Raw genomic sequence first — 27,016 nt, forward strand, 5'->3', positions numbered from 1 at the left:
TCCATTCATTCTGTTGCAGTGACAGCGTTTTTTTTAACCCTTTCCTGCCCCCCTCCTCTCCTATACATACTAGCTCCAATTCTGTCTTTAATGACCTGTAAATTAACTAGGGATCGACCAATATAATTTTTTCAGGTGCCGATACGATACCGATATTTCGGCCACATCTCCTGCCGATAGCCGATATTATTTGCCGATATTTTGTACATTTAACGTTTCAAAAATAACACCAATTTAATGCACAAATCTGGTATAAAATGACCATGTTAACCACTTGCAGCCCCCCATATAGCAAAATGACGGAGGCAAAGTGGTTTCGATATCCAGACCGGACGTCATATGACGTCGCCTGGATATCAAGCCGCTGCGCGCCCCTGGGGGTGCGCATCGCGGCGATCGTTGTTGCGGTGTTTCAGTCTGACACATCACAACACCGATCTAGGTAAAGAGTCTCTGACGGAGACTCTTTACCACGTGATCAGCCGTGTCCAATCACGGCTGGTCACAGTATAAATGTGAACAGCCATTGATCTGCTTTTCCTCACTCGTGTCTGTCAGACGCCAGTAGAGGAGAGCCGATGACAGGGGGGGTCTGTGCTGATTGATTATCAGCGCAGCCCTCCCACGGATGCCCACACTGGACCACCAGGGATTTCACCACCAGGTATGCCACCCTAGACCACCAGGGATGCCGATCAGTGCCCACAATGGATGCCAATCAGTGCCCACAATGGGCATCACTGATTGGCAGACATTGTTTGGCACTGATTGGCATTCATCAGTACCATCCTTTAGTTTACATTTGTGCCCATCCGTGCCGCCTTTCAGTGCCACCTATCAGTGCCTGTCAGTGTCGTATATTAGTGCTCATCAGTGCCACCTCATCGGTGCCCGTCAGTGCCCATCAGTGAAGGAGAAATCTTACTTATTTATAAAATTTTGTAACAAACAAAAAAACATTTTTTAAAGTTTTTGGTCTTGTTTTTATTTGTTTAGCAGAAAATTAAAAATCCCAGAGGTGATTAAATACCACCAAAAGAAAGCTCTATTTGTGGGAACAAAATGATAAAAATTTAGTTTGGGTACAGTGTAGCATGACCGTGCAATTCTCATTCAAACTGCGACAGCACTGAAAGCTGAAAATTGGTCTGGGCAGGAAGGTGTATAAGTGCCCTGTATTGAAGTGGTTAATGTTTATTAAAATTAAACATTAAGGGCTCATTCTTCACATGAAAACTGATGGAAGAAAAACACACACTGATTTCAAAACTGACATCTTTGTCTGCAGTGCACCATGGTGTGATGAACGAGGTCTAAAAGTAAACAACTGGGAAAAATAAAGTGCTTGAAAAACAATAACTTCTTAAATGGCTTCCCAAAACATAGAAAAGGTATAACTGTTACTAGTTCATTGCACTGCAATGAATTTAAATCGCAACTGCAGTGCAAAAAGCTAGACAGTGGACAGGACACACTGACACTACACTTTCTTCAATACTCCAAGTTAAGTAGAACAAATATAATAGTGCAAAAAGCATAACATTTCAGCATGTTCACCTGTTAAAAGGGTTCTGTTTTTTTCATAAATTGCTGCCACTTCACTGAAAACATGCTCACATGGTACAGATGGAGGAGCAGAGAGGTTTCTTCTAGCATGAGAGGCAAGTCTTTTGTAGTGTGACTCATTTTCTTTCCACCACTGAAGAGGATTACTTCTTCTGTCAATTACTGGTTCCTTCAAATAGAGATGAAGTTCATCATCCAGACTGATTATTAATGCACATTCAGAAGAATCCTCCGCATGAGGCCCCAATAACACGCTGAATATGGCATCAATTCGACCACGATGAAGATTCTCTTTTGCTCGTTGTATTTTTTGCCGTTTGTTTTTGCAGCATCCTGCTCTTCCAGATTAGTAACCTGCTCTTCCAAACTTGACCTTTCTGCCGGAACCTCCAGCAGCTCATGTTGATCTTCTGTCAGCCATTGTTTTGCCTTGGCCAACACCTCATCAGAAGAGAAAGCATGATTCTTGTATCGATCCAAAAGACATGCCAGCACAACATTTTTATTCTCTTCATGCTTCTCAAAGCATTTGGTGAGGCTGTCCCTCATGACCTGCCTGAATGTTTTAATGCCACGTGTGTTGGGTCCTTCATTCTCTTGAAGAAGCATTTTCGGCACTCTTAACACATGGGATGACAGATAACACAGATGAGTCATAATGACTCACCTCTAGTGTCACTTCCTCTATGGGGAGGATGGTCTCAATGACATTGGCTACAATGTCCCAGTGATCAGCTGTAGGACAACTACAGTATATCCTCAATGTTCGCCTAAATAGATGCTCAGAACTTGCTTCTGTTCCAGCATTCTTTGCAGCATGTGAAGTGTTGGAACAGCCTGAATTAGGCTGTTTTTGGGTTGGCCAAGGTCTACCTGAATGCCCCTCACTGTTTGGCAAGGACTGAATGGTGGAAATGGCCTGCGCGTCTCTTCAGCGTGCCAATTATATCTATCAAAGCTCTCTGGCTTAACAGACCATCATTTACCACAAATTGCAGAGTGTGTGCCATTCAACTGAGGTCGGACACTTCAGCAAGCCTCATTCCTTTCACCATGTTTGTGTCGCTACCACGAAGCACAAGCATCACTCGGTCTTTGTTCCCCAGTCTTGAAGCATGCCTAGAAACATTTCTCTAATGTACTCCCCAGTGTGGGATCCTTGCATCACCTTTGTATTCAACACCAATTGCCTTTTTGTCCATCCGCTGTCCATGAAGTGGCATGTAAGACTCATTAGTGACTCTGTTGCTCCTGACCAGCAGTCAGTCGTGAAGGAGAGTGAGTTGCCAGCATTCTCTGTTTTCAGCATAGCCTTTACTTTCTCAACTACCTTTTGGTGAATCTTTCTCAGCATTTCGGTTCGATAATACTTTTCACTCTTCAGTGGGTACCCTGGCTTACCTATGGACATCAACCGCTGAAATCCAGAGTCAAACCCCATTGTAAATGACTGGTTATCCGTAACCATCATCTCTGTGATTGCTTTGTCCAGCTGTTGGGATCTTCCATCTGAATTTAGCCAATTAGCTTTTTTTCTGAAACATATATCTTTTATTGTTGTTTGGTGGGATTTCACTTCATGATTCAGTTTGTTTCCTCTGTGCTTCATTATATAATTCAACATGATGAACTCTTAGATGGGCCCAAAGATTTGACATATTTTTTGTTTTTGCAGTTGCTGATCCAATGCTCACATTGTGCATGTGTTGCACACTGCTGCTTTTCCTGGAGATGGTTGAGTTGCGCTTTTTCTCCCTGCATCCATCTGCACTGGAAGTTGAAAGAGTAAGGTTAAAAATGGCAGGTACCCTTCTGTGGGTGGGCTTGCTGTCTGGTACCCTGCTGTGGGTGGGCTTGCTGGCTGGCACCCTGCTGTGGGTGGGCTTGCTGGCTGGCACTCTGCTGTGGCTGGCTGGCACCCTGTTGTGGGTGAGCTTGCTGGCTGACACCCTGCTGTGGCTGGCTGGCACCCTGCTGTGGGTGGGCTTGCTTTCTGGCACCCTGATGTTGGTGGCTGACTGGCACCCTGATGTAGGTGGCTGGCACCCTGATGTGGGTGAGCTTGCTGGCTGGCACACTGATGTGGCTGGCTTGCTGGCTGACATGGCACCCTTCTGTGGCTGGCTTGCTGGCTGGCACCCTGCTGTGGGTGGGCTTGCTGGCTGGCACCCTGCTGTGGGTGGGCTTGCTGGCTGGCACCCTGCTGTTGTTGGGCTTGCTGGCTGGCACCCTGCTGTTGTTGGGCTTGCTGGCTGGCACTCTGCTGTGGTTGGGCTTGCTGGCTGGCACCCTCCTGTGAGTGGGCTTGCTGGCTGGCACTCTGCTGTGGGTGGGCTGGCTGGCCTGGCACCCTGCTGTGGCTGGCTGGCCTGGCACCCTGCTGTGGCTGGCTGGCCTGGCACCCTGCTGTGCGTGGGCTGGCTGGCCTGGCACCCTGCTGTGCGTGGGCTGGCTGGCCTGGCACCCTGCTGTGCGTGGGCTGGCTGGCCTGGCACCCTGCTGTGGATGGCTTGCTGGCTGGCACCCTGCTGTGGCTGGCTTGCTGGCTGGCACCCTGCTGTGCCTGCGTGGGTGGCTGCTGGCTGGACTGGCTGGCACCTTGCTGTGGGTGGCTGCTGGCTGGCACCTTGCTGTGGGTGGCTGCTGGCTGGCACCTTGCTGTGGGTGGCTGCTGGCTGGCTGGCACCCAGCTGTGGGTGGGTAGGTCGGTGTCTGCTGGCTGTCCGGCCTCAGTGGCCTGGCACCTTACTGTGGCCAGCTGGCGTGTCCATCCGAGAGACAAGGGAGGCCTGTCAGACTCAGAACATTAGGCCCAGTGCGCAGAGGCATAATGACGTCGTGTGCATGTCCCACACGCCTCTGCGCACTGGGTCTGCAGGCTTCTGGGCTTCAAAAAGATGGCCACGGCCCACGGAGACCAATATCAGTAATATTGGTCTAGTTTGTGACCGAATATCGATGTTTTGAAATCTGCTGATATTGGCCCGCAATAATCGGCCTTACCGATAATCAGTCGATCCCCAATATTAACCCTTCACCTTCCTATATCCTGCCCATTTGAACAGTAACACCTTCATAGACATCCTGCTACTGTATGTATACAGTACATTAACTCCTCAACTGCCCTTTTCCTCTGTGTATGACCTGTACATTAATATATTTAGTAGTATTTATTATAACAATTTGCAGACATGCAGAACAGTTTTTTATGAGGTATCATTACAGTGTAGGGTATACTCTTTCCTCTCAAGCTACCATTTTTGTTAATTTAAAGGTTCAGTAAGTACCTTTTTAGAAGAGAAAGCTGAAGTAGGGAGAAAAAAAGATTATGGCAGATTACAAAAGCTCACTGTATGGAAGACAAAAAAAAAAAAAAAAAAAAAAAAGCCTGGTGCTCTGTTTTTTTTCTTCATTCCCGGGGACCCTGAGCAGTGGAGAACTTGTGTGTGGAGGCCCAAGGGAAGTCCTTGGATCACAGCAGTGAGAGTTCACTTGCACAAGTGCTTTTTGACTTCTCCATGATAGTCACACATGTTCTGGTAAGTTTACATCTATACTGGGTGAAAGGACACGTGGTGTTTTTTTTCTTCAACAAGAGCTGAGACACATGGAGTTTCTATATGTTGTAGTCCAGATTCACTATATTGGTGTTGGACTTTTCTAAATTTGTGCACAAAAATTTTAGTCATTCATGGAAAGTTTGCATCTTTTTAGTAATTTATTTTGGTTTTTATAAAAAATGGTTATTGACACAGAAGCATAACTGACATTATGTCATCTTCATATGTTATCATGACCTTTTGATAATGGTGGAAAGAACAAGGTCACATAGAAGTGGAGGAAGCTATGCCACTTTGCTGGATTTCTCAGCTGAAAGTGTTGTGTTGTTTGAAAATGATTGACATTTTAAACTTCTATTTATCTTCTAATTAGTATTCAAACATAGTTAGTGAAATGTACTTTCTAAGTATTGCATTTTCTTATCAAAATTTGCCTTTCGTTTGCTATGAATTCCAAACTATAGTGTTTTCTGTATTACGAAATTTAGGTTTTAAAATCTCAGTTTTGGTTACATACCATATGTTAGACCAACTCAGTAGATATAGATTGCACAGGTACAGCGTACAGCCTGCTGTCAGCAGCCTGTCGAGATCAATGACAGGCTGAAATAATCAGAGGCTGCAAACAGATATATGCGCATCTGAGTAGCACTTGCATGCACGTATGTATGCACATGTGTGTACAGACTTTGCTTATTTCAGCCTTTCATCAATCTTAACATGCTCCTGTAAGAGAATTACATCCATAGGCTGTTCACCTTCCCCGCGTCCCATCATGCTTGAGAAAACCAACTTCTATCAAATAATAGCAAAATTTGTTTGATTTTTATTCATTTAAGCGTGTGTGTGTGTTTGTGTGTGTTTTTACTAAAATCTAAAACCATGTCTTTTCTTGCTACTTTAAAAATTGTTTTTCATTAAATATTTTGCATGTTTCACTTTCTCCCTTTTATCCAGTTTAAGGAGCAAATCGTACATGAAACAGTAGTAAAAGTAACAGAAGTAATGAAGGATAGGCTGTCGCAGAGCCCAGACTGGATGTCGGACAGCAGTTCCTCTTCAGCCCCAGAACCAGAACAGACAAGTTCCCTGGGCTCTCTGTATGACTGGCTTTTGGCCTGCAATAATTGCAAAAAGAGGATACTCGGCATACGTTACCAGTGTAGGTAAGGTTGGTTCTGTATTGGGAGGGCTATGTGGAAAGTTGATCACTGTCTATATTGCAAACAACCAAAAAGAGAGACCGCATCACTCCTTTCCTAGATCTGGAGTTGCTGGGTAAATATATCAATCCAAAAAACCCCATAAAAACCAGGTGGTTAGGAGTCCTTAAAGCGGACTTGGGTGTAACTCCGCTTTAATGCCAACAAAAGGTAAAATTTCCCAATGGAACCTAGTAAAAAAAATAAATAAAAATAAAATAACTCAGTTTAATGAAAATGGCAATAATCTGATATATCTGCACTCATCACCAATGAGAAATGGGACCAGGAGAAACAATGTTTAAATGGCAAAATAAATGGGAAGCCGCACTAATATATTTTTGCATCAGTACTGTTTCCTATCAGTTCTACATCTGAATTTTTTTTATTATACAGGATTTAGCCACCGTTCACATTGACAGTGGCTTTGAAATTGTGCAACTTCATCTGAAATCGCACGATTTCAAAGCCGCATTTCAGTGGCATCAAGACATCAAGACAAGACATCTTTGTGGCTTCATGCTTGGATGTCCGGCCACACCTAGAGTATGCTGTCCAGTTCTGGGCACCAGTCCTCAGGAAGGATGTACTGGAAATGGAGCGAGTACAAAGAAGGGCAACAAAGTTAATAAAGGGTCTGGAGGATATTAGTTATGAGGAAAGGTTGCGAGCACTGAACTTATTCTCTCTGGAGAAGAAACGCTTGAGAGGGGATATGATTTCAATATACAAATACCATACTGGTGACCCCACAATAGGAATAAAACTTTTTCGCAGAAGGGAGTTTATCAAGACTCATGGCCACTCATTAAAATTAGAAGAAAAGAGGTTTAACCTTAAACTACGTAGAGGATTCTTTACTGTAAGAGCGGCAAGGATGTGGAATTCCCTTCCACAGGTGGTGGTCTCAGCGGGGGGCATCTATAGTTTCAAGAAACTATTAGATAAGCACCTGAATGACCACAACAACATACAGGGATATACAATGTAATACTGACCTATAATCACACACTTTTTTCAACCTCACCTACTATGTAAAATATTGGAATATGTACTATGTAAACTATGTCTATTCAAGTCACACTGAAATTACCAAAGGTAGTGCACGTACTACTTTTTCAAATCGTGCGGCACCGCAAAGTCGGTGTCGACCGATTTTAAACAGTGCGATTGCCGGCAATAGGATGCGATTTATCATGCGATTTGACCTATCAAATCGCTTGACAAGTCGCTCTAATGCGAATGGGGGCTTAAATAGTGCCAACAGTTTGAGCAGCCCTCTACAGAATTACCATTTTTTTATCACTTTGCATTAAAAGATATCCAAGGTCAAATGTAAAATCATAAATTCACTTCTACATTGTATTTAAATTTATTTAAAATTATTTCTAACCTACTACTATTCATCGGAATGATTTTCAGGAATGTAAACTTACTTTGTGAAGATCCCCACACAATTACTCCCTTGAATTCTGTGACATAGTCTGCTTGAAAAAAGACACAAGTCCGTCCAGTTCCACCAATAAAAGGAAAAAAAAAAAAAAAATACAATCCTAAATATACAATCCTATACCCACAGTTGATCCAGAGGAAGGCAAAAAAAAAACAAAACAGCAAAGCATGATCCAATTTGCTCCAGCAGGGGAAAACCTTCCTTCCTAATCCCCGAGAGCCAATTGGATATTTCCTGGATTAACTTTACCTGTAAATGTTAGTATCCAGTTATATTCTCTACATTTGGGAAAGAATCCAGGCCTTTTTTTTTTTTAAGTAATCTACTCAGCTGGCCAGAACCAGCTCTGGAGGGAGTCTATTCCACATTTTCACAGCTCGTGTTGTGAAGAAACCTTTCTGTATTTTGAGATTAAATCTCCTTTCCTCCAGACGTAAAGAGTGTCCTCTGTGAGGAACTTTAAAGTGAATAACTCAACACCTAGGGTCACTATATGCACCACTTACAGTGGGGACGGAAAGTATTCAGACCTCCTTAAATTTTTCACTCTTTGTTATATTGCAGCCATTTGCCAAAATCATTTAAGTTAATTTTTTTTCCTCATTAATGTACACACTGCACCCCATATTGCCAGAAAAACACAGAATTGTTGACATTTTTGCAGATTTATTAAAAAAGAAAAACTGAAATATCACATGGTCCTAAGTATTCAGACCCTTTGCTCGGTATTTAGTAGAAGCACCCTTTTGATCCATGAGTCTTTTTGGGAAAGATGCAACAAGTTTTTCACACCTGGATTTGGGGATCCTCTGTCATTCCTCCTTGCAGATCCTCTCCAGTTCTGTCAGGTTGGATGGTAAACGTTGGTGGACAGCCATTTTTAGGTCTCTCCAGAGATGCTCAATTGGGTTTAAGTCAGGGCTCTGGCTGGGCCATTCAAGAACAGTCACGGAGTTGTTGTGAAGCCACTCCTTCCTTATTTTAGCTGTGTGCTTAGGGTCATTGTCTTGTTAGAAGGTAAACCTTCGGCCCAGTCTGAGGTCCTGAGCACTCTGGAGAAGGTTTTCGTTCAGGATATCCCTGTACTTGGCCGCATTCATCTTTCTCTCGATTGCAACCAGTCGTCCTGTCCCTGCAGCTGGAAAACACATCCACAGCATGATGCTGCCACCACCATGCTTCACTATTGGGACTGTATTGGACAGGTGATGAGCAGTGCCTGGTTTTCTCCACACATACCGCTTAGAATTAAGGCCAAAAAGTTCTATCTTGGTCTCATCAGACCAGAGAATCTTATTTCTCACCATCTTGGAGTCCTTCGGGTGTTTTTTTTAGCAAACTCCATGCGGGCTTTCATGTGTCTTGCACCGAGGAGAGGCTTCCGTCAGGCCACTCTGCCATAAAGCCCCAACTGGTGGAGGGCTACAGTGATGGTTGACTTTCTACAACTTTCTCCCATCTCCCAACTGCATCTCTGGAGCTCAGCCACAGTGATCTTTGGGTTCTTCTTTACCTCTCACCAAGGCTCTTCTCCCCCGATAGCTCAGTTTGGCAGGACGGCCAGCTCTAGGAAGGGTTCTGGTCATCCCAAACGTCTTCCATTTAAGGATTATGGAGGCCACTATGCTCTTAGGAACCTTAAGTGCAGCAGAAATTTTTTTGTACCCTTGGCCAGATCTGTGCCTTGCCACAATTCTGTCTCTGAGCTCTTCAGGCAGTTCCTTTGACCTCATGATTCTCGTTTGCTCTGACATGCACTGTGAGCTGTAAGGTCTTATATAGACAGGTGTGTGGCTTTCCTAATCAAGCCCAATCAGTTTAATCAAACACAGCTCGACTCAAATGAGGGTGTAGAACCATCTCAAGGATGATCAGAAGAAATGGACAGCACCTGAGTTAAATATGAGTGTCACAGCAAAGGGTCTGAATACTTAGGACCATGTGATATTTCAGTTTTTTTATTTTTTAATAAATCTGCAAAAATGTCAACAATTCTGTGTTTTTCTGTCAATATGGGGTGCTGTGTGTACATTAATGAGGAAAAAAATGAACTTAAATGATTTTAGCAAATGGCTGCAATATAACAAAGAGTGAAAAATTTAAGGGGGTCTGAATACTTTCCGTCCCCACTGTATTTATTTATACATGTTGATTATATCCCCCCTTATTCTCCTCTTTTGTAGAGAGAATAAATTCAGTTTCTCTAATCTTTCCTCATATCTGAGCTCCTCCTCCTTATCAGTTTGGTTGCCCTTCTCTGCACTTTCTCCAGTTCCCCGATATCCTTTTTGAGAACGGGTACCCAAAACCGAACATTCCAGATGAGGTCTTACTAATGATTTGCCCACCACACCTATACTGCTACAGGGCGGCCCGGCTGCGCAAACCGACCTGTCTGTACTAGCCATGTATGAGATACAGTGGGTGCGCGCCCGCCATGGCAGCTTGACTCTATGTCCGTTGGCCACCCGCGATCACGGTGAAGAGAGGCGAAACTGGGATCTACCTATGTAAACAAGGTATATATATAATCTCTCTCTCTCTCTCTCTCTCTCTCTCTCTCTATATATATATATATATATATATATATATATATATATAGATAGATAGATAGATAGATAGATAATATATATATATATAGGGAGAGAGTATGTGTATGTGTGTGTGTGTATATATATATCTATCTATCTATATATATATATATATATATATATATATATATATAATAATCTATATCTATCTATATTATAAAAACCGCCGAGGTGATCAAATACCACCAAACAGAAGCTCTATTTTTGGGAAAAAAAGGACTTTTAATTAGTTTGGGTACAATGTCACACGACCGCGCAATTCTCAGTTAAAGCGACGTAGTGCTATATCGCAAAAAAAAATTGCCCGATTATTAAGGGGGTAAATTCTTCCGGGGCTGACGTGGTTAATACATGTATTCACTGTGACCTATGAGTAGGCATTGCCATGTCACACATTTCACAGAGCCTGCCTTCTGAACTAGAGGTGCTGAGAGGAGGAGCTTCAGAAGGCAGACTTAGTACAGTAATCACTGCTTGCAGGCAGCAAGGTACCATGGGATATGTAGTCCTTATGTGTAGTCCTTATAAATTAGGAGTAAACAGAAGAAGCTGCAAAGCATGCAGGGAATCCAGCAAGTTGTGGAAAAAGTTGACCAGCAGACAGGTAGAACTCAACATGAAAGGAGATTTTCTAAGTAAGCTTATATTGTATTGTCAAAAATGACTATTTGCATTATTATCACAATGCTGAAGTTATAAAATGAAAGTGTATGCATAGATCTGCTTTACCTGTTTGCATTGCTGAGGTGATTACTGGATATAGTTTTTACATTTCATGCATGTTGAATTTAGTTTTGTTAAAGCTGTATTAATTCCAAAACGAAAAGTATAAAATATTGCAGCTTACCAATCCTTAAATGTGATGGCTTCATTAGTCTTCTTTTTTTTTTTCTTTTGTTTTTCTTTTTTACCTTGTGATCCTGCCAGTAACAGACTTCCTATCTTGGGGTGTTCCCACTCTGATTGTGGGACTCTGATGTTTTTTTTAACCACTTCCTGTCCAAGGACGTCATACGACGTCCTGGACTTTCAGTGGGAATATCTGAATGATGCCTGCAGCTACAGGCATCATTCAGATATCCTTGTTTTCAGCCAGCGATTCTGTGCACCATAAGAATGATCATAGCGACAGTTCCGCTGCTTGATCGTTCTTACAGGTGTTGGGAGGGGACATCCCCCCCCCCCCCGCTGCCATCCGGTGCTTCTCCAGGCTCTCCCTTGCCATCGGGGGACCCGGAGAAAGAATCGGCCACCGCCGGATGACGAGCATAGAGATTTCCAGTGACCAATTGGCCATCTCGATGACCGTCGGAGGCCCAGGCGCGACGTTATTATGTCACGTCTGGGCCGCGGATGTAAACAAAACCGCAATCGCGGCTGGTAAGCAAGAGATCGTGGATTTTTTTTTTTTTCCGATCTCATGCTTTCCAGCCTGGAGGAGAGATGTGGGGTCTTATTGACTCCGCATCTCTCTATAAAGAGGACCTGTCACAAATGATTCCTATTACAAGGGATGTTTACATATCTTGTCCCTCTAACTTCCACTTTTGCTGGATAGCTTGGTCTATTAAGGAAAGTTGAAAAGTAACAAATTTTAGTGGCTGGATAACAGGTGAAAAAAAGGAAAAAGCCTAAGAAAGAAAACAGATGCAGCCACTACATCTATGAATTGGTGAGCAGCATTATACGGTTGTGCTCAAAAGTTTGCATACCCTGGCAGAAATTGTGAAATTTTGGCATTGATCTTGAAAATATGACAGATCATGCCAAAAAACTGTCTTTTATTTAAGGATAGTGATCATATGAAGCCATTTATTATCACATAGTTTTTTGGCTTTTTTTTAAATCATAGAAATAATAGAAATTACCCAAATGGCCCTGATCAATATTTTACATACCCTGGAACGTTTGGCCTTGGTACAGACACACAAGGTGACATACACAGGTTAAATGGCAATCAAAGGTTAATTTCACACATCTGTGTTTTTTTTAAATTGCAACTGGTGTCTGTGCATGAATAGTCAATGAGTTTGTTGGCTCTCACGTGGGTGCACTAAGCAGGCTAGATACTGAGCCTCGGGGAGCAGAAAACAAACGTTATAAGATCTGAGTAGCAAGGTAATGGAATTTTATAAAGATGGAAAAAAAAAATCTAAAGCCTTGAAAATGCCAGTCCAGTGCCAATGCTGTTCAATCACTCCTTATGCAGTGGAAAATTCAGGGATCTCTTGATACCAAGCCAAGGTCAGGTAGACCAAGAAAGTTTGCAGCCACAACTGCCAGAGGAATTGTTCGGGATGCAAAGACAAACCCACAGGTCACCTCAGGAGAAATGCAGGCTGCTCTGGAAAAAGACAGTGTGGTTGTTTTTAAGGAGCACAATACGATGGTACTTAAACAAAAATGAGCTGCATGGTCAAGTTGCCAGAAAGAAGCCTTTACTGCGCCAATGTCATAAAAAAGCCCGGTTACAATGTGCCAAATAACACCTTAACTTGCCTCACCGGGCTTTTTTGTGACATTGGCGCAGTAAAGGCTTCTTTCTGGCAATTTACATTCTGATTTAAAAATGAGCCAAACAGCTATGTGATAATAAGTGGCTTCATATGATCACTATCCTTAAATAAATGGCAGTTATTTGGCATGAACAGTCAGATTTTCAATATCCATGCCAAAATTTCACGATTTCTGCCAGGGTATGCAACCTTTTAAACACAACTGTATTTTATTTTTTAAGATCTATATACAAAGAATTGCCTCCATGTGGCTGCTATTCCCCTTTATTTTTGGGGATTTTGGAAGTAGTCCTGACAGTGATTTTAGCCATTTCCTACTGTATCAAAAATATTTCTGTTTACATCCACATAGTTGATTTTTATTTATTTGTTTGCTTTTTTTACTTGAAGAAAACCAAAGTATTAACTGTACCTTTGCTTCCTAACAGCACTTGCCCATCATTCAGCATCTGTGAGTCATGTGAGGCTGGTGGATGTGACCACGATCCCAACCACTTGTTTTTGAAAATGAGGAGACCATTAGAACCCAGTGCAGAAGAACCACATCCACCTCTTACCTTCTCCATGGATCACGTCAAGTATGTCATGCTTGTCTTGTAATGGGTTTAGCATTGTAGTGTGTTCATGTGCAATCGCCATTAATTTATTTTCCATCACAGATTACAGAAACAAATGCACAAGACATTCCTGAAAGCAGAGAAGCAACGTCTGAGAGCAGAAAAGAGACAACGTAAATCAGAAATGAAGGAGTTGGAGAAGCAACTAAAACTCCATCGTAGGTTCCATCGTTGGCATTCCTTAGACTCTCCAAACCCACCAGCAGAGAATGCGCCAAACAATCCTCTTGTGTAAGAACTTATTTGACTCTTTAGAGATATATTTCCTGATAAAAGGAAAATAACTTGACCAACACTGTATATTAAAAGCCCTTATTGATCATAGTGATATCGTTCCAAAACTAATATTTCAGATTTGTATTGCTATGCAGATTTGCATAGCATACTAGCTAATTATGTATTACCTCAGATCGAAGCCCCCGCATGGGTCCACGTCCCCCTCCAACCGCCGACATGTTGTCCCGGAGTGACTTCCAGGTATCGCAGCTCCGGCGCTGTGATTAGCCGGAGGCGCGATGACGTCACTCCACGCGGGAACGGCACAGTACAACAGAAGCAACGGCATATAGCGCCATTGCTTCAGTTGTCTTAAGTGCGCATGTGCCGCATGATTTTGGCACATGCAAATACAGGGATATCTCCTAAACCGTGCAGGTTTAGGAGATATCCTTGTTAGCTACAGGTAAGCCGTAATATAGGCTTACCTGTAACATAAAGTTGTAAACAAGGGTTTACAACCACTTTAAGTAGAATAAACAAGATAATGCTCAATTTTAAAACAATATACACGTTTTTATTACAGTATTAACATATAAGGAATCAATAGGATCCTAAAAAGTCATAAACACATATGATTGCCAACATCGCCTTGTGACTGATTTGTAAATGTTATGTACATTTCCAAATTCTGTTTGGATGTCTGCTTTGCTTCATCAATACCTAGTAGTATTAGACTCTTATTGTAATAAAAATGACCTGTATAGACTTTCACTGTCATAGTTAGATACCCAATTCCCAAATGTCTTTTTCTGAATAATGTCAATGTATCCAATTTTTTTATGCATAGTTCTAATTAAAGCAACAAATAGTAATTAATAATAATATTATTATTATTATTATTATTATTTGTTGCTTTAATTAGAACTATTTTTTTTTTTTTTTTTATTCATTAGCCTTAACAGCCCTGCTTAGACCCATTGTAACCACCATTGTCAGATACCTTTAGCCCTACTCTGGAGATCTTCACTGTTTGTCCACTAACGCCCCATGCACACTGGGCATTTAGGGCACAGGTGCACATCGTACAGCCCTGGAGCCGACAGCCTGTCAAACTATATGAGAGGCTGACAGCTGCTGTGGCTGGATAAGACTGGAAGGTGCACCGAACCGTATTTGCATTTAGGGCAATATGTGCTCAGGGACGAATACCCGGAATGCAAGTTAGTGATGACGACAAAGTTAAAGTTGAATAAATAGTCAACTGACTTAGACAAACCTACCCCCTCTAAAAACCATTCTACAGAATTGTCTGCCTGGGCTCAGGCAATGGGTCTGGCGGAAATTTGGAGATGGAAGCACCCCATCACTAGATCCTACTCTTGCTTCTCAGCTTCTCATAAAACGGCTTCATGCATTGACCTGGCCTTCTCCAACCCTTCGCTTATGGCGGATGTGTTGGAGGCGTCCTGCCTAACTAGTGGATTGTCGGACCACAGCCCCCTGGTGGTGGTGCTGCGCTCTCCTGCCTCCCGCAGAGCAGCATTGTGGCGTCTGGGCCCCCACTGGGTCTCCCATTCAGACCTACCAGATAAATTACCACCTCTACTGACAGAATTCTGGGAACAGAACACGGGGTCCTCCTCTCCAGAAATTACACGGGACGCATTTAAAGCCTACACCAGAGGGCAATACATTTCTTCCATTGTTGCTACAAAGAAGAAGCGGTCGCTGGCAACCACCTCCTTGCAACAGTCGGTATCAGATCATGAGACTACATATATTTCAGATCCCACCTCTGAACATTTTGATCTTCTGATGGCAGCTCAAAGAGACCTACACCTTCACATGACAGAGATCACTAAACTAGAACCATATGGGAACAGGCAGCGACATTTTGAACAGGGCGACAAAAACGGCCGTTTTTTAGCCATGATAGCTCAACATGACAAACCACTCACACTCATATCCACCATAACTACTCCTACAGGTGAGACGGTATCCTCCCCACCAGATATACTAAATGAGTTCAACAACTTCTATGAAACGCTGTATACCTCTGCTCTGCCGTCCGATTTCCGGCCTGAGGAGCTACTGGACCTTTTGGACCACTTGGCGCTTGGCTGCTTTCAGACACCGAGCGAGAGGCTTTGGTGCAGCCCTTCACGGCCTTGGAAGTACTGAATGCAGTCCAATCCTTTCCCTCGGGAAAGGCCCCAGGTCCTGATGGGCTGCCCATGGACTTTTTTATAAGGCACATGGGGAACTATTGGCACCTCGGCTGGCCTCACTATACACGACCAGTCTGTCAGAAGGGAGATTACCAAGCTCCACGTACCACGCTTACCTAACCTGAATATATAAATCCCTGAAAGACTCTACCTCATGCGCTTCTTACAGACCAATAGCGTTGCTAATTCATGACTTTAAAATATTAACAAAACTTCTTGCCATAAGATTATATCCCATGCTGCCATCAGTGATAGATTCCGACCAAACTGGTTTTATGCCCCGTAGAGCCACTGATGTTCACCTCTGTAGGCTGTTCACCAATATACATACCCACCACGTTATTGAAGGTACACTTACGGTAGCCTCTCTAGACATAGAAAAGGCTTTCAACACTGTTGAGTGGCCCTTCTTATGGGAAACATTGTGCAGAATGGGGTTCCCTTTAATTTTTATTGAGTGGCTTCGGGTGATTTACAAGTGCCCCACTTCCTCGGCGAGTCTGGGGGGTCGACTGTCCGACCCCTTCAGACTCTTCAGGGAAACTAGGCAGGGCTGCCCTCTCTCACCGGCATTATTCGCAATAGCCATTGAACCGGTTGCTGAGGCGCTACGCACCTCCCCCCACATCAGGGGTCTTCCCATCGGTTTGCTGGAGGAGAGGGTAGCCCTGTATGCCGATGACATGCTGCTCTTCCTTGGCGATGCAGGCCCTTCACTGCAGGGGGCTTTATCTGTACTAAACACCTTCCCGACTGTCACAGGTTTACCAAATCCCTACTATTCCCAATTGATCAGGCTGCTAGAGCAACGGCCCCCAGACACCCCCCTCCAATGGGTAGATACCTTCAAATATCTAGGTGTAAACATCTCCTCTCAAGCTACAGACTAAATCCCCCTCAATTTAGACCCAGTTATCCTAGAACTAAAGACCAAATTTAAATCATAGGGTAATCTGCCTTTGACCCTGTGGGGTAGAGTTAACCTTTTAAAAATGAAAATCATCCCAAAATTCACTTACCTTTTTTGGCATTCCACGTAATGGATACCCAAACCCTTTTCCTATGGGGTCCCTCGCCACCCAGATACAGACTGACCACTTTAATGAGACCAAGAACGCAGGGTGGTATGGCATTTCCTGACTGCTACAAATATTTTCTAGCTACACAGTTGGTAACTGCTGCCTGGTGGCTGGACCCTGTGGAACAAACTCCACTACGGCACTAGAGGCAGCAGTGGTGGGATCATTAGAGGCGCTTAAATTCCTGATCTACAGGGGACCTCGCGCCCCATATTCTTTGACTTCCTCCATGTGCACCACTCTGCGGGCTTGGCAAGCGGGCCTAATAATAGAGAATTACAGAAACAACAAAGGTTCACCGAATCCCCCTATTTGGCTAAACCCTAACCTTCCCCATCTATACAAACTCCAGGACCCATATGCTTGGACCAAACATGGCGTTAAAGTCATATCACAGATAGTATCGCATAATACCTTGGTCCCTTTAACCTACCTCACCTCAGTTAGCAAAATTCCACAGCACTACATGTTTCGCTATATACAACCATCTCATGCCTTTGCAGCTCAATTCCCCCTTTCCTCCTTCATCATGGTCCAGTCAGGGTTGGAAAAGACACTCAGATCTAGAGAAGAGAAGACTACTTCACGCTTATATGAAGACCTGCTGTATGTGTCTCTCCCACCCTTGGAAAAGCTCTTGTCCTGTTAGCTACGAGACATTCCTACACTGGACAATGATGATTGGGACAATATCTGGGACTTTCCATTCAGCTCCCTAGTATCCTTACGAGACAGGCTTGTGCAGTTTAAAATAGTGCATAGAGCAGTGGTTCTCAACCTGGAGGTCGGGACCCCCTCAGGGGTCGAATGACGATTTGCCAAGGGTCCCCGAATCCTGAGCTGTTGCTGAAGCCCACACCGCTCTCCCAGTCTTTTCAGAGCCGCCCAGCAGGGTTGTCCCTGGAGCCTGTGGCCGCCCAGCCGGGCTGTTCCTGGAGCCCGCGGCCACCCACTCAGCCTCTTCGCAGCCACCCATTCAGTTCACAGCATGGCTGGGGGCAGAGACTAGAGGTCAGCTGACTGGTGAGGAATGTGAAGTGGGAGGGGCTGGAGGAGACCCTATCTCCTGATTTTGGCATAGATGTCACTGCTGCGAGACACAATAAAGTCAGAGACACATTTAAGCCAGGGACACAGTGAGTAACACTACCTGTGATTATAGTTGCCGTTAAAAGTCCCCACTACAGTTCTCAGATCAGCAGATGACCTTGATCAAGAGCACCCAAGTTGGCTGATCAGAACTCCCCGCCAGCACTGCCACTGATCCCACCCCCCACCAGCACTGCCCCTCATCCCAACTCCCCGCCAGCACTGCCACTGATCCCACCCCCCACCAGCACTGCCCCTCATCACAACTCCCCGCCAGATCTGCCACTCATCCCACCCCCCACCAAGGAGTAAGAGAAGGAATACAAAAAGAAAATACATGAAAGGGAGAAGAAAAGAGGGGGGGGGGACAAAGAAAAAGGGAGAGAAAGGACAAGAAAGATGGCTAGGGAGAGGGATGGGGAAAAAAAAACAAGAAATTAGGATAGAGAGAGATAAAAGAGAAAGATAAGAGAACAAAGCGAAAGAGTGGTACTTCCTAAAATGTATAATAAGGGTATTTTTACTGTACGAGTGGAAGGGACTCAGGGAACGCTAAATGTCCACGTGTTAGGGGCACAGGTTACTTGTCTTGCCTTGGGTGCAGACAACCCACGATACGAAAATAATTTTACTGTTAGGGGTCCCCACAACTTGGGAAATTTTATCAAGGGGTCACGGCATTAATGAGGTTGAGAAACACTGGCATACAGCATACTACACACCATATAGACTCCACAAGATGAAACCCGAACACTCCGCAAAATACTGGAGATGTAACACCTCACCAGGTGACTTCTCACATATCTTCTGGCACTGCCCCAAGATTCAGCAATACTGGATAGAAGTACTAGATCTGATCAATCTGGGCGCCTTGGTCACATTGCCGATTAAAATGGACATATGCTTACTAGGACTCATAGAAACAATTATACCGACTGTTACCCAAAGGACTCTAAGCAGAAAAACATTGCTATGCATTGGAAAAAACCCTCTGCACCATCCTTGGTTCAATGGAAACGGCTGGTTAATGAAAGCCTTCCCTTATACATAGATACCTATACTAATACAGGATGCCCCCATGAAGTATGACAAAATATGGCGTAAATGGCTAGCTGAACCAATGATGGCCTGATCAAGGGGAAACAAAAATTACAATGTATATTTACCCCATAATTACTTGACTAGTCTTAATTGTGTGGTGGGGCAGAGGCTGCGACAGACTGCAAATGTTTCCAGATAGCTGAAGGACGAAACCATTTTTCTGGATCTTCTCAGATATCTCACTCAACATGAATCTGTAATATAGTTCTATAAGACTGCACAACGGTCTACAAATGTAGACAAAACAGAAAGTTCATAAAAGATGGCCACGTCCGTAAATTATTGAGAACAGAATAAATGGTAGTACTGAGTATTACCAGGAGGGCGGACTTTCAAGGCTAAGAAACAATGGAGAGGAAACAGTGTTAACTTTAATAAATTAGAAAATTTTATAATTACATAGAAAAAGTAAAAATATATAGCATTTATGCATCTATGTATGTTGTGCAGTGAGCCCTTGTATGTCTACGCGTTTCGCCGCTAGGCTTCCTCAGGACACGGCCAAGGTTCACAAACGTGACAGATAAGAGAATATGCTTAGCTATCTGAAATTAGATACAATGCCATTAGAAACACATAACTAATACATAGACAAACTGTTCAAGATAAAAATCATGCGCTGGGCACATATGAATATAGGATCGAGACATCAGACCGGTATCTTAGTTTTGGAGTACAATGGCACATACAGTCACGGTAAGGTAAATGATGCACTTAGAAGCTAAAAAACTGGAAAGAGAGCAGATGCAATCAGTCTCAATATAGAAATGTGTGTCGCAGCAAAACAATGCAAACGTTTTTCAAATTAACTTACTAGATTAAATATAGCTGGATCTATGAACAGGGGCATGTAAGTAATAGGTTGCTATTCCTGATTCTGAAAGTCCAAAAGGAAAAGGGGGACCCAAAGGTTTCCAAAAAAGTCCTTCATTCAATTTCAGCTGTGCTGATGGCTATATATAGCCTAACAGCATGTCGCTGTGTCTACTGCAATTGGCCGTGTCCTGAGGAAGCCTAGCGGCGAAACGCGTAGACATACATAGATTTATAAATGCTATATATTTTTACTTTTTCTGCTGTAATTGTTAACTTTAATAAATTTGAAAATGTTATACTGTTTCCTCTCCATTGTTTCATAGCCTTGAAAGTCCGCCCTCCTGGTAATACTCAGTACTACCATTTATTCTGAACTACAAATGTACTGCTATGCACTGAACTGTTTATATGTTTGTCTGTTTAAAATGCAATAAAAAAAAAAAAAAAAAAAAGTTGAATAAATAGGCCCATAGCAGAAATGTAAAATTTGCACTGATTCTTGGGAGGTGTACAGGTGCGAGAGCTAAAGTGTTTAATATTTACTTACCATTATACCCTTCAGGTAGATCATAAAGCAAATGAACAGGCTGAAAAGATACGGTGCAGCAGATGCTAGTGGTCTCTTTTACATACCTTTTAAATGAGGGAATCCTGCGCTGTTATAAACATTACATTTTTTTATACTTCACAGTAGTTCTCAGAACTAGCCAACCTTCTCTCTTCTTCCACATATTATTTTTGACTATCACTCGGATAGGCAGGCTTTCTGTCCACAAGTAAGCTTAAATGAGTGTAGAAACTGATATGTTGCATCAATCTGGGATTCACTCAAGATGCTAAACGGGTTTGTTTACTAGCTTTATGGTACTGACCTTTATTTTAATCTTACCCTTGTAGAATTCCCATGGAACCTTGCACCCAATTCATCCCTACACTTAGTGCTGTGTTTGTGGATGAGAATTTACCTGATGGGACTCACCTACAGCCTGGAACCAGGTTCATCAAACACTGGAGGATGAGGAACACAGGGAATGTGAAATGGAACATGGATACAAAGGTAAAGAACTTTTTTTTTTTTTTACCCTCTCTTATTATCATTGGAGGATACAGATTATGTCCCTTCCGGTGTGAGCTATTGTTGTCCCAAAGATTGTCCGTTGCTGTGCGAATTATCATAGTACCAGAATTTGGCAGATCCTGTGTGAATCATCGAAGTACCAGAAATTGTAAGTTCCTGTCTTAATTATTGAAGTTCCAGAAATTGTCAGTTCCTGTGTGAATATCCAAAAGGTCATAAGATCAGGTGCATGAAGTATATGCTAGACCAGGGGTAGGCAACCTCGGCACTCCAGCTGTGGTGAAACTACAAATCCCATCATGGCTCTGTATCTAGGAGTCATGCCTGTTATTGTCAGGGTCATGCAATGTCTCATGGGACTTGTAGTTTTAACACTGCTGGAGGGCCGAGGTTGCCTACCCCTGTGCTAGACAATAGTTCAGGTAAAACATGCAGCAGTAGCTGCTGGAGTTGAGATGATAGTCTCTGATGCCTGGACACGGGTATGTGAAGCACCTGTGGGGCTGCAATCATCAGAGTTGAGCCAGCTCTAGAAACAAACAAGAAGGAAGGGGGAAGCGCCACCTAAGTGCAGTATCACAAGGGGTTTATTAAAACAACGGTTAAAAACACTTACAACAAGTAAGATAAGGAAAGGCTTATCGTGAACTTGCTAATCTGCCAGAAGGTCCTGAGTCCTTCTCCTGCATGGTCTGCCAGGTTCAGGTTCCCTGGGAAGCAGTGGAGGGGGAATGAAAGTTCCTGTCGTGTGTAGGAAGTCCATGTCAAATCAGCCAGATGTTTCATCACCAGGAGAGGACAGAGTTGCTGGAATGCTGAATGGAAATGGGCTACGCACTCGGAGCTGTCTGCTCCTCCAGAATGAGGCGTGGATCGCACGCTGCTGCGTTTCCGATATATCCATCCGCACATGTTGTAGACACCTTAGTGCTGGGCATAGCACAGTCACGTGAATGCAAAAATCTTTTGTTATCTTTAAAAAAAATTTTATTAAAACTTACTACACCATAAGAGTTTTTTTTTTTTGTGTGTCCTTGGTGGAGTCTTATTCCTTATCCTCAGCCGCCATCCGGAGGTGGTTACACAGTGGAGAGATACCTACCTTCAATCTAAGCGCCTTTTGACCTACTGTAAAAAGTGGTCAGACACCCTTGGTGAGTTGCCATCTACCTCATGAGCACTCGTGGTAAAGCTTTTTGAAGGAACATCAAACCAGAAGATTCACATTTATTTATTTATGGTGTTGGGCTTGTCACTTGTTCACACCCAATTTGTATATTCACCTTGGTGTTTTTAGCACCAATACCTTTACATTTGATTTTTTATGTTGTTTTAATAAACCCCTTGTGATATTGCACTTAGGTGGCGCTTCCCCCTTCCTTCCTGTGTGAATTATCGAAGTACCGGAAATTATATTGTTTTAGTGCTTTCCTGTGCATCCTGTAAGACGGTTCTTGATGCTCCTAGTAATTATGATGAGAAAACAATACCAAGGGATAACTTGTCAGTCAGGTATTTGATCACCTGTGTTTCCTCTTATTTCCAGCTGAAGTTCATGTGGGGAAATCTGACATTAGCATCCTCTTCCCGAAAAGATGCTCCTGTACCATCCTTGCTTCCTGGTCAAGTGGGCGTTCTGTCAGTGGAATTTGTAGCTCCAGCACTGGAGGGAACCTACACCTCACACTGGAGGCTTGCACATAAGGGTGAGCAGTTTGGACCTCGGATCTGGTGTAGCATTACGGTTGATTCTCTTCCTTGTACGGACAACCTCGATGATCTGGCGAAAGAGATGTCTTCCATCAAAATCAGTAGCCAGAAAGACCAGGAAGAGGTGAGCGCCAGCAGCATGTCATAAGAATGACACAGCGATGATCTTATTTATTTTATATCTGATATTTATTGGAATTTTTTGCCAATATATTGTTTACACCAGTATGTAATAATTTGAACTGGAACTATATATATATATATATATATATATATCGCTATAAAACTATTTGTAATGGGCAGGAGGAATACAGTGCTTCCCAGATCAGGGGATGTCCAGTTAAGGAGTCACTAACCACAACTTCCAGTCACTTGAGGAGCGCAGACAGTGACCGAGAAATGTACATTCCCTCTGTCGATCTTCTCACGGCTCAGGTAAGCCTTATATTAGTTAAAGTGGTTTTCACTGTAAATAAAAAAGCACATCTTCTTACTCTTCTATGTAGTAACTAATTGGGGTCTACTAAAGTTTACTATCTTCTTCCTGTTACTTACATTTGGTCAGTGCATATAATAAAACACAGGGGTATTTTATTTAGGAATGTGGGGGGGGGTGTATTAACTAAAACTGGGGCACATGGAATCTGGTGCAGCTGTGCATAGTAACCAATCAGCTTCTAGGTTTTATTGTCAAAGCTTCAGCTTGTTCAATTAAGCATTGACAATGAGGCCGGGTTCACACAGGTACGACACGACAGTTGTACTACAGTGCAGGCGAATCTGCCCTGTGATTTGAAGTCCGACATCCAACCGACTTCAATGAATGGGGATCCAACTTTGATCCTGACAATGCCAGGCACTTTGTCTGGTAAGACTCTTTAGGGGAAACTCCACGCCAAACAAAAAAAAAAAACAAAAAACGGCATGGGTTCCCCCCCCACAATTCATACCAGACCCTTATCCGAGCAAGCAGCCCGGCAGGTCAGGGAAAAGGAGGGAACGAGCGAGTATGGTCTAGGGGGGGCTTCCTGGCCATACCTGGCCACATACCCTCAACATGGGGGGTGGGTGCTTTGATCTGCGCCCCCTACCCCAAAGCACCTTGTCACCATGTTGATGGGGACAAGGGCCTCTTCCCGACAACCCTGGCCATTTGTTGTCGGGGTCTGCGGGGGGGCTTATCGGAATATGGAAGCCTCCTTTAACAAGGGGACCCCCATTTCCTGCCCTCCCCCCCCCACCCTATGTGGTACTCCTACCCATTCACTTAAAAAAAGTGTCAAAAATAACTGCAGTACACAGGTTTTTAAAGTAATTTATTAAGGCAGCTCCAGGGTCCCTTCCGATTTCTTCTCCCTCCCCCGGAGATGTCTTCTGCCTCTGTCGGTTCTTCTCCGCTGATGTCTTCTAGCCCGCTCCGGCTCTTCTCTCTCTGTCCGCTGTTTTCTGCCTCTGCTGGGTCTCCTGTCTGCGCTGTCTTCTCCCTCTTTTCTTCCACCGATGTTGACTTGATGCTCTCTCCTGCTCTAATGCTAGGTGTGTGGTGTGCCATTACTTATATTGGCATGAGGCGGGGTCACCGGTTGATGTCACCTGGAGGCCCCGTCCCTTGTGACCTCACCACCATAAGGGGGCAGGGCCACCTCATTCCAATAGAAGTAGTGGCGCACCTAGCATTAGAGCGGGAGAGAGAGCGTTGAGTCAACATCAGAGGAAGAACAGAGGGAGAAGACAGCGCAGAGACGAGACCCTGCAGAAGGGAGGGAGGGAGGGAGGGACAGAGGGAGAAAAACTTGGAGAGGGCTAGAAGAGCTGGAGAAGAAATCAGAAGAGATGCCGGAGCTGCCTTAATAAATAACTTTAAAAACCTGTGTACTGCGTTTTTTATTTTTGACACTTTTTTTCTTTTTAGGGGGGGGGCCGGGATCTGGGGGGCCCCCTTGTTAAAGGGGGCTACCAGATTCCATTAAGCCCCCTGCCCGCAGACCCCGACAACCAACGGCCATGGTTGTCGGGAAGAGGCCCTTGTCACCATCAACATGGAGGCAAGGTGCTTAGGGGTGGCCCCTTCTGCCCCCAAAGCACCCCCCCCATGTTAAGGGCATGTGGCCTGGTATGGTTCGGGGGCGGGCAATCGCTCGTCTCCACCCCCTTTACTGACCTGCTTGGCTGTTTGGTCAGATAAGGGTCTGTTATATATTTGGGTGGAACCCCCATGCCAAAAAAATGGTGTGGGGGTTCCCCTTAAAATCCCTCTTGGACCGAAGGGCCTGGTATGCTCTTGGAGGGGTAACCCAATGCCGTTTTTTTTTTTTTTTTTTTTTAATTTTTTATTTGGCGCTGGGTTCCCCTTCAAGATCTTCAGAGCACAAGTTGCATGCCAAAGTTGGTTCAGTTAAGACGGCAATCCGACTTTAATCCGACTTCAGTGATATTCAATGGGCTGAAGTAGGATCAAAGTCTGACCAAAGTAGTACAGGGAGCATTTTCAAAGTCAGACCGACCGGCTCTGCATTTTATTTTGTCATGCCGGGATAGTCTTCATTTATTTTCACCGAAGTCTGCTGTTGCATTTCATAAGTCCACTTCCAATATTATTTTGAACCAGAGTACTACGATACGTTCTTTTTTTCTATCTAAGTACTTTTTTGCCTTATTTACACTCCTATTCAACTCCTTAATGCTGCTTAGTATTATAAAAAGCAAAACTAACTTTAAAGTTTGATTCAAATTTAAATTTGCTTTATCCACCATATGGTCTGCATACTACAACCTGATTATATCACCATTCCTAACTACATTTGCTCAGTCCTCTGTCTGCCCTTTCCCTGATAGTTAAAGTTTTCATAGAGAACACGTTGTGCTGGGGAGAGTACAAAGGCACTGTGGTCTAGCAGTTGAAGGTTTTATCACAAAAAGTGACATTGTCATCTTCCCTCTTAAAAGTGATATTAAAGTACTTTACTTTTTTTTTTAATAACAAACATGTTATACTTACCTGCTCTATTGCAGTGGTTTTGCACAGAGCAGCCCTGAGGGGGGCCAACTATAAAACGCGCTATATATATATGTATTTAATATATTATATTATTATATTTTTCTTCAAGAATAGAATGAACTCCAGCGGTCATCAGTGCAGCCTCACCAGTGCCCATCAATGCAGCCTCACCAGTGCATGATGATTAGAGAAAGGAGAGCCGCCGAATTACACAAAGTGGGGATCTCCCACTTGCCTGGCACGGCCGCTGTCATACGAAGTCCCGCCTACTGTATCAGCTCCTAAGATAGGCGTCACCAGAGTGCAGTCTATCATAGGAGCCTGTCTAGGTAGGTGGGAGATCCCCGCTCTGTGTAATTGGCGGCTCTCTTCCCCCCCTTCCCCTCCGAGGCGGCTAATGGGCCCAGTGGGACCCATGGTAGGGTGGGCCCTTGGGGCCCCTCTCGGCCCCAGCTTGCGGGGACAGTGTCCTCAGTCCAGGCACTGTCCCTGGAAACCGGAGACTTCTGGTTACCCAAGGCTAGTGGCCAGCAGGCCCCTCAGGCCAGGACCCACAGCCTGTGGGTCTTCCTGGGAGCTGGCTGCGGACCTGTGGGTCCTGCTGGAAGTGGACAATAACCTTATGGGTCCTTCTGGCTGCTGGCCTGTGGGTCCTGCTGAAAACGGACAATAGCCTATGGGTCCTGCTGGCCGCTGGCCTGAGGGCCTGCTGGCCACTAGCCTAGGGTAACCAGAAGTCCCCGGTTTCCAGGGACAGTGCCTGGACTGAGGACACCGTCCCCGCAAGCTGGGGCCGAGGGGGGCCCCAAGGGCCCACCCTACCATGGGTCCCACTGGGCCCATTAGCCGCCTTGGAGGGTAAGGGGGGGAAGAGAGCTGCCAATTACACAGAGCGGGGATCTCCCACCTACCTAGATGGGCTCGTATGATAGACTGCACACTGGTGCACACTGGACCCACAGGTCTGCGGCCAGCTGCCAGCAGGATTCACAGGTCATGGGCCTGTGGGGGGGAGGGGGGGAATAGATGGGATGATCATGTGGGGGGGTCAGCTGGGGGTGTCGGGGTCTCTCACCTCAGCTATGGGCCGATGGCAGCTGCTAGCTCACTCTCAGCAGGACAGGTCCTCCTCCTTGCACGACCGTCTCCAGTCCTGGGGGGAGGGAATGATACTCCTGTCTCCTGGGGTCAAC

At 44.3% G+C, this 27,016-nt stretch overlaps 1 protein-coding gene across 3 annotated transcripts in view; it reads left to right on the plus strand.

Moving 5' to 3' along the window:
* Positions 1-27,016, plus strand: part of NBR1 (NBR1 autophagy cargo receptor) — a 222,139-nt gene that overhangs the window by 77,130 nt on the left and 117,993 nt on the right. For all 3 annotated transcript variants that reach the window (XM_073608374.1, XM_073608375.1, XM_073608376.1), the window contains 6 exons: positions 6,084-6,292; positions 13,317-13,466; positions 13,548-13,736; positions 20,935-21,094; positions 22,662-22,949; positions 23,129-23,260. In XM_073608374.1, coding sequence (XP_073464475.1) covers positions 6,084-6,292; positions 13,317-13,466; positions 13,548-13,736; positions 20,935-21,094; positions 22,662-22,949; positions 23,129-23,260 — 1,128 coding nt within the window. The remainder of the gene's footprint in view (positions 1-6,083; positions 6,293-13,316; positions 13,467-13,547; positions 13,737-20,934; positions 21,095-22,661; positions 22,950-23,128; positions 23,261-27,016) is intronic.

The sequence above is a fragment of the Aquarana catesbeiana genome, linkage group LG12 (assembly GCF_042186555.1).
Source record: "Aquarana catesbeiana isolate 2022-GZ linkage group LG12, ASM4218655v1, whole genome shotgun sequence".
Lineage (NCBI taxonomy): Eukaryota > Metazoa > Chordata > Amphibia > Anura > Ranidae > Aquarana > Aquarana catesbeiana.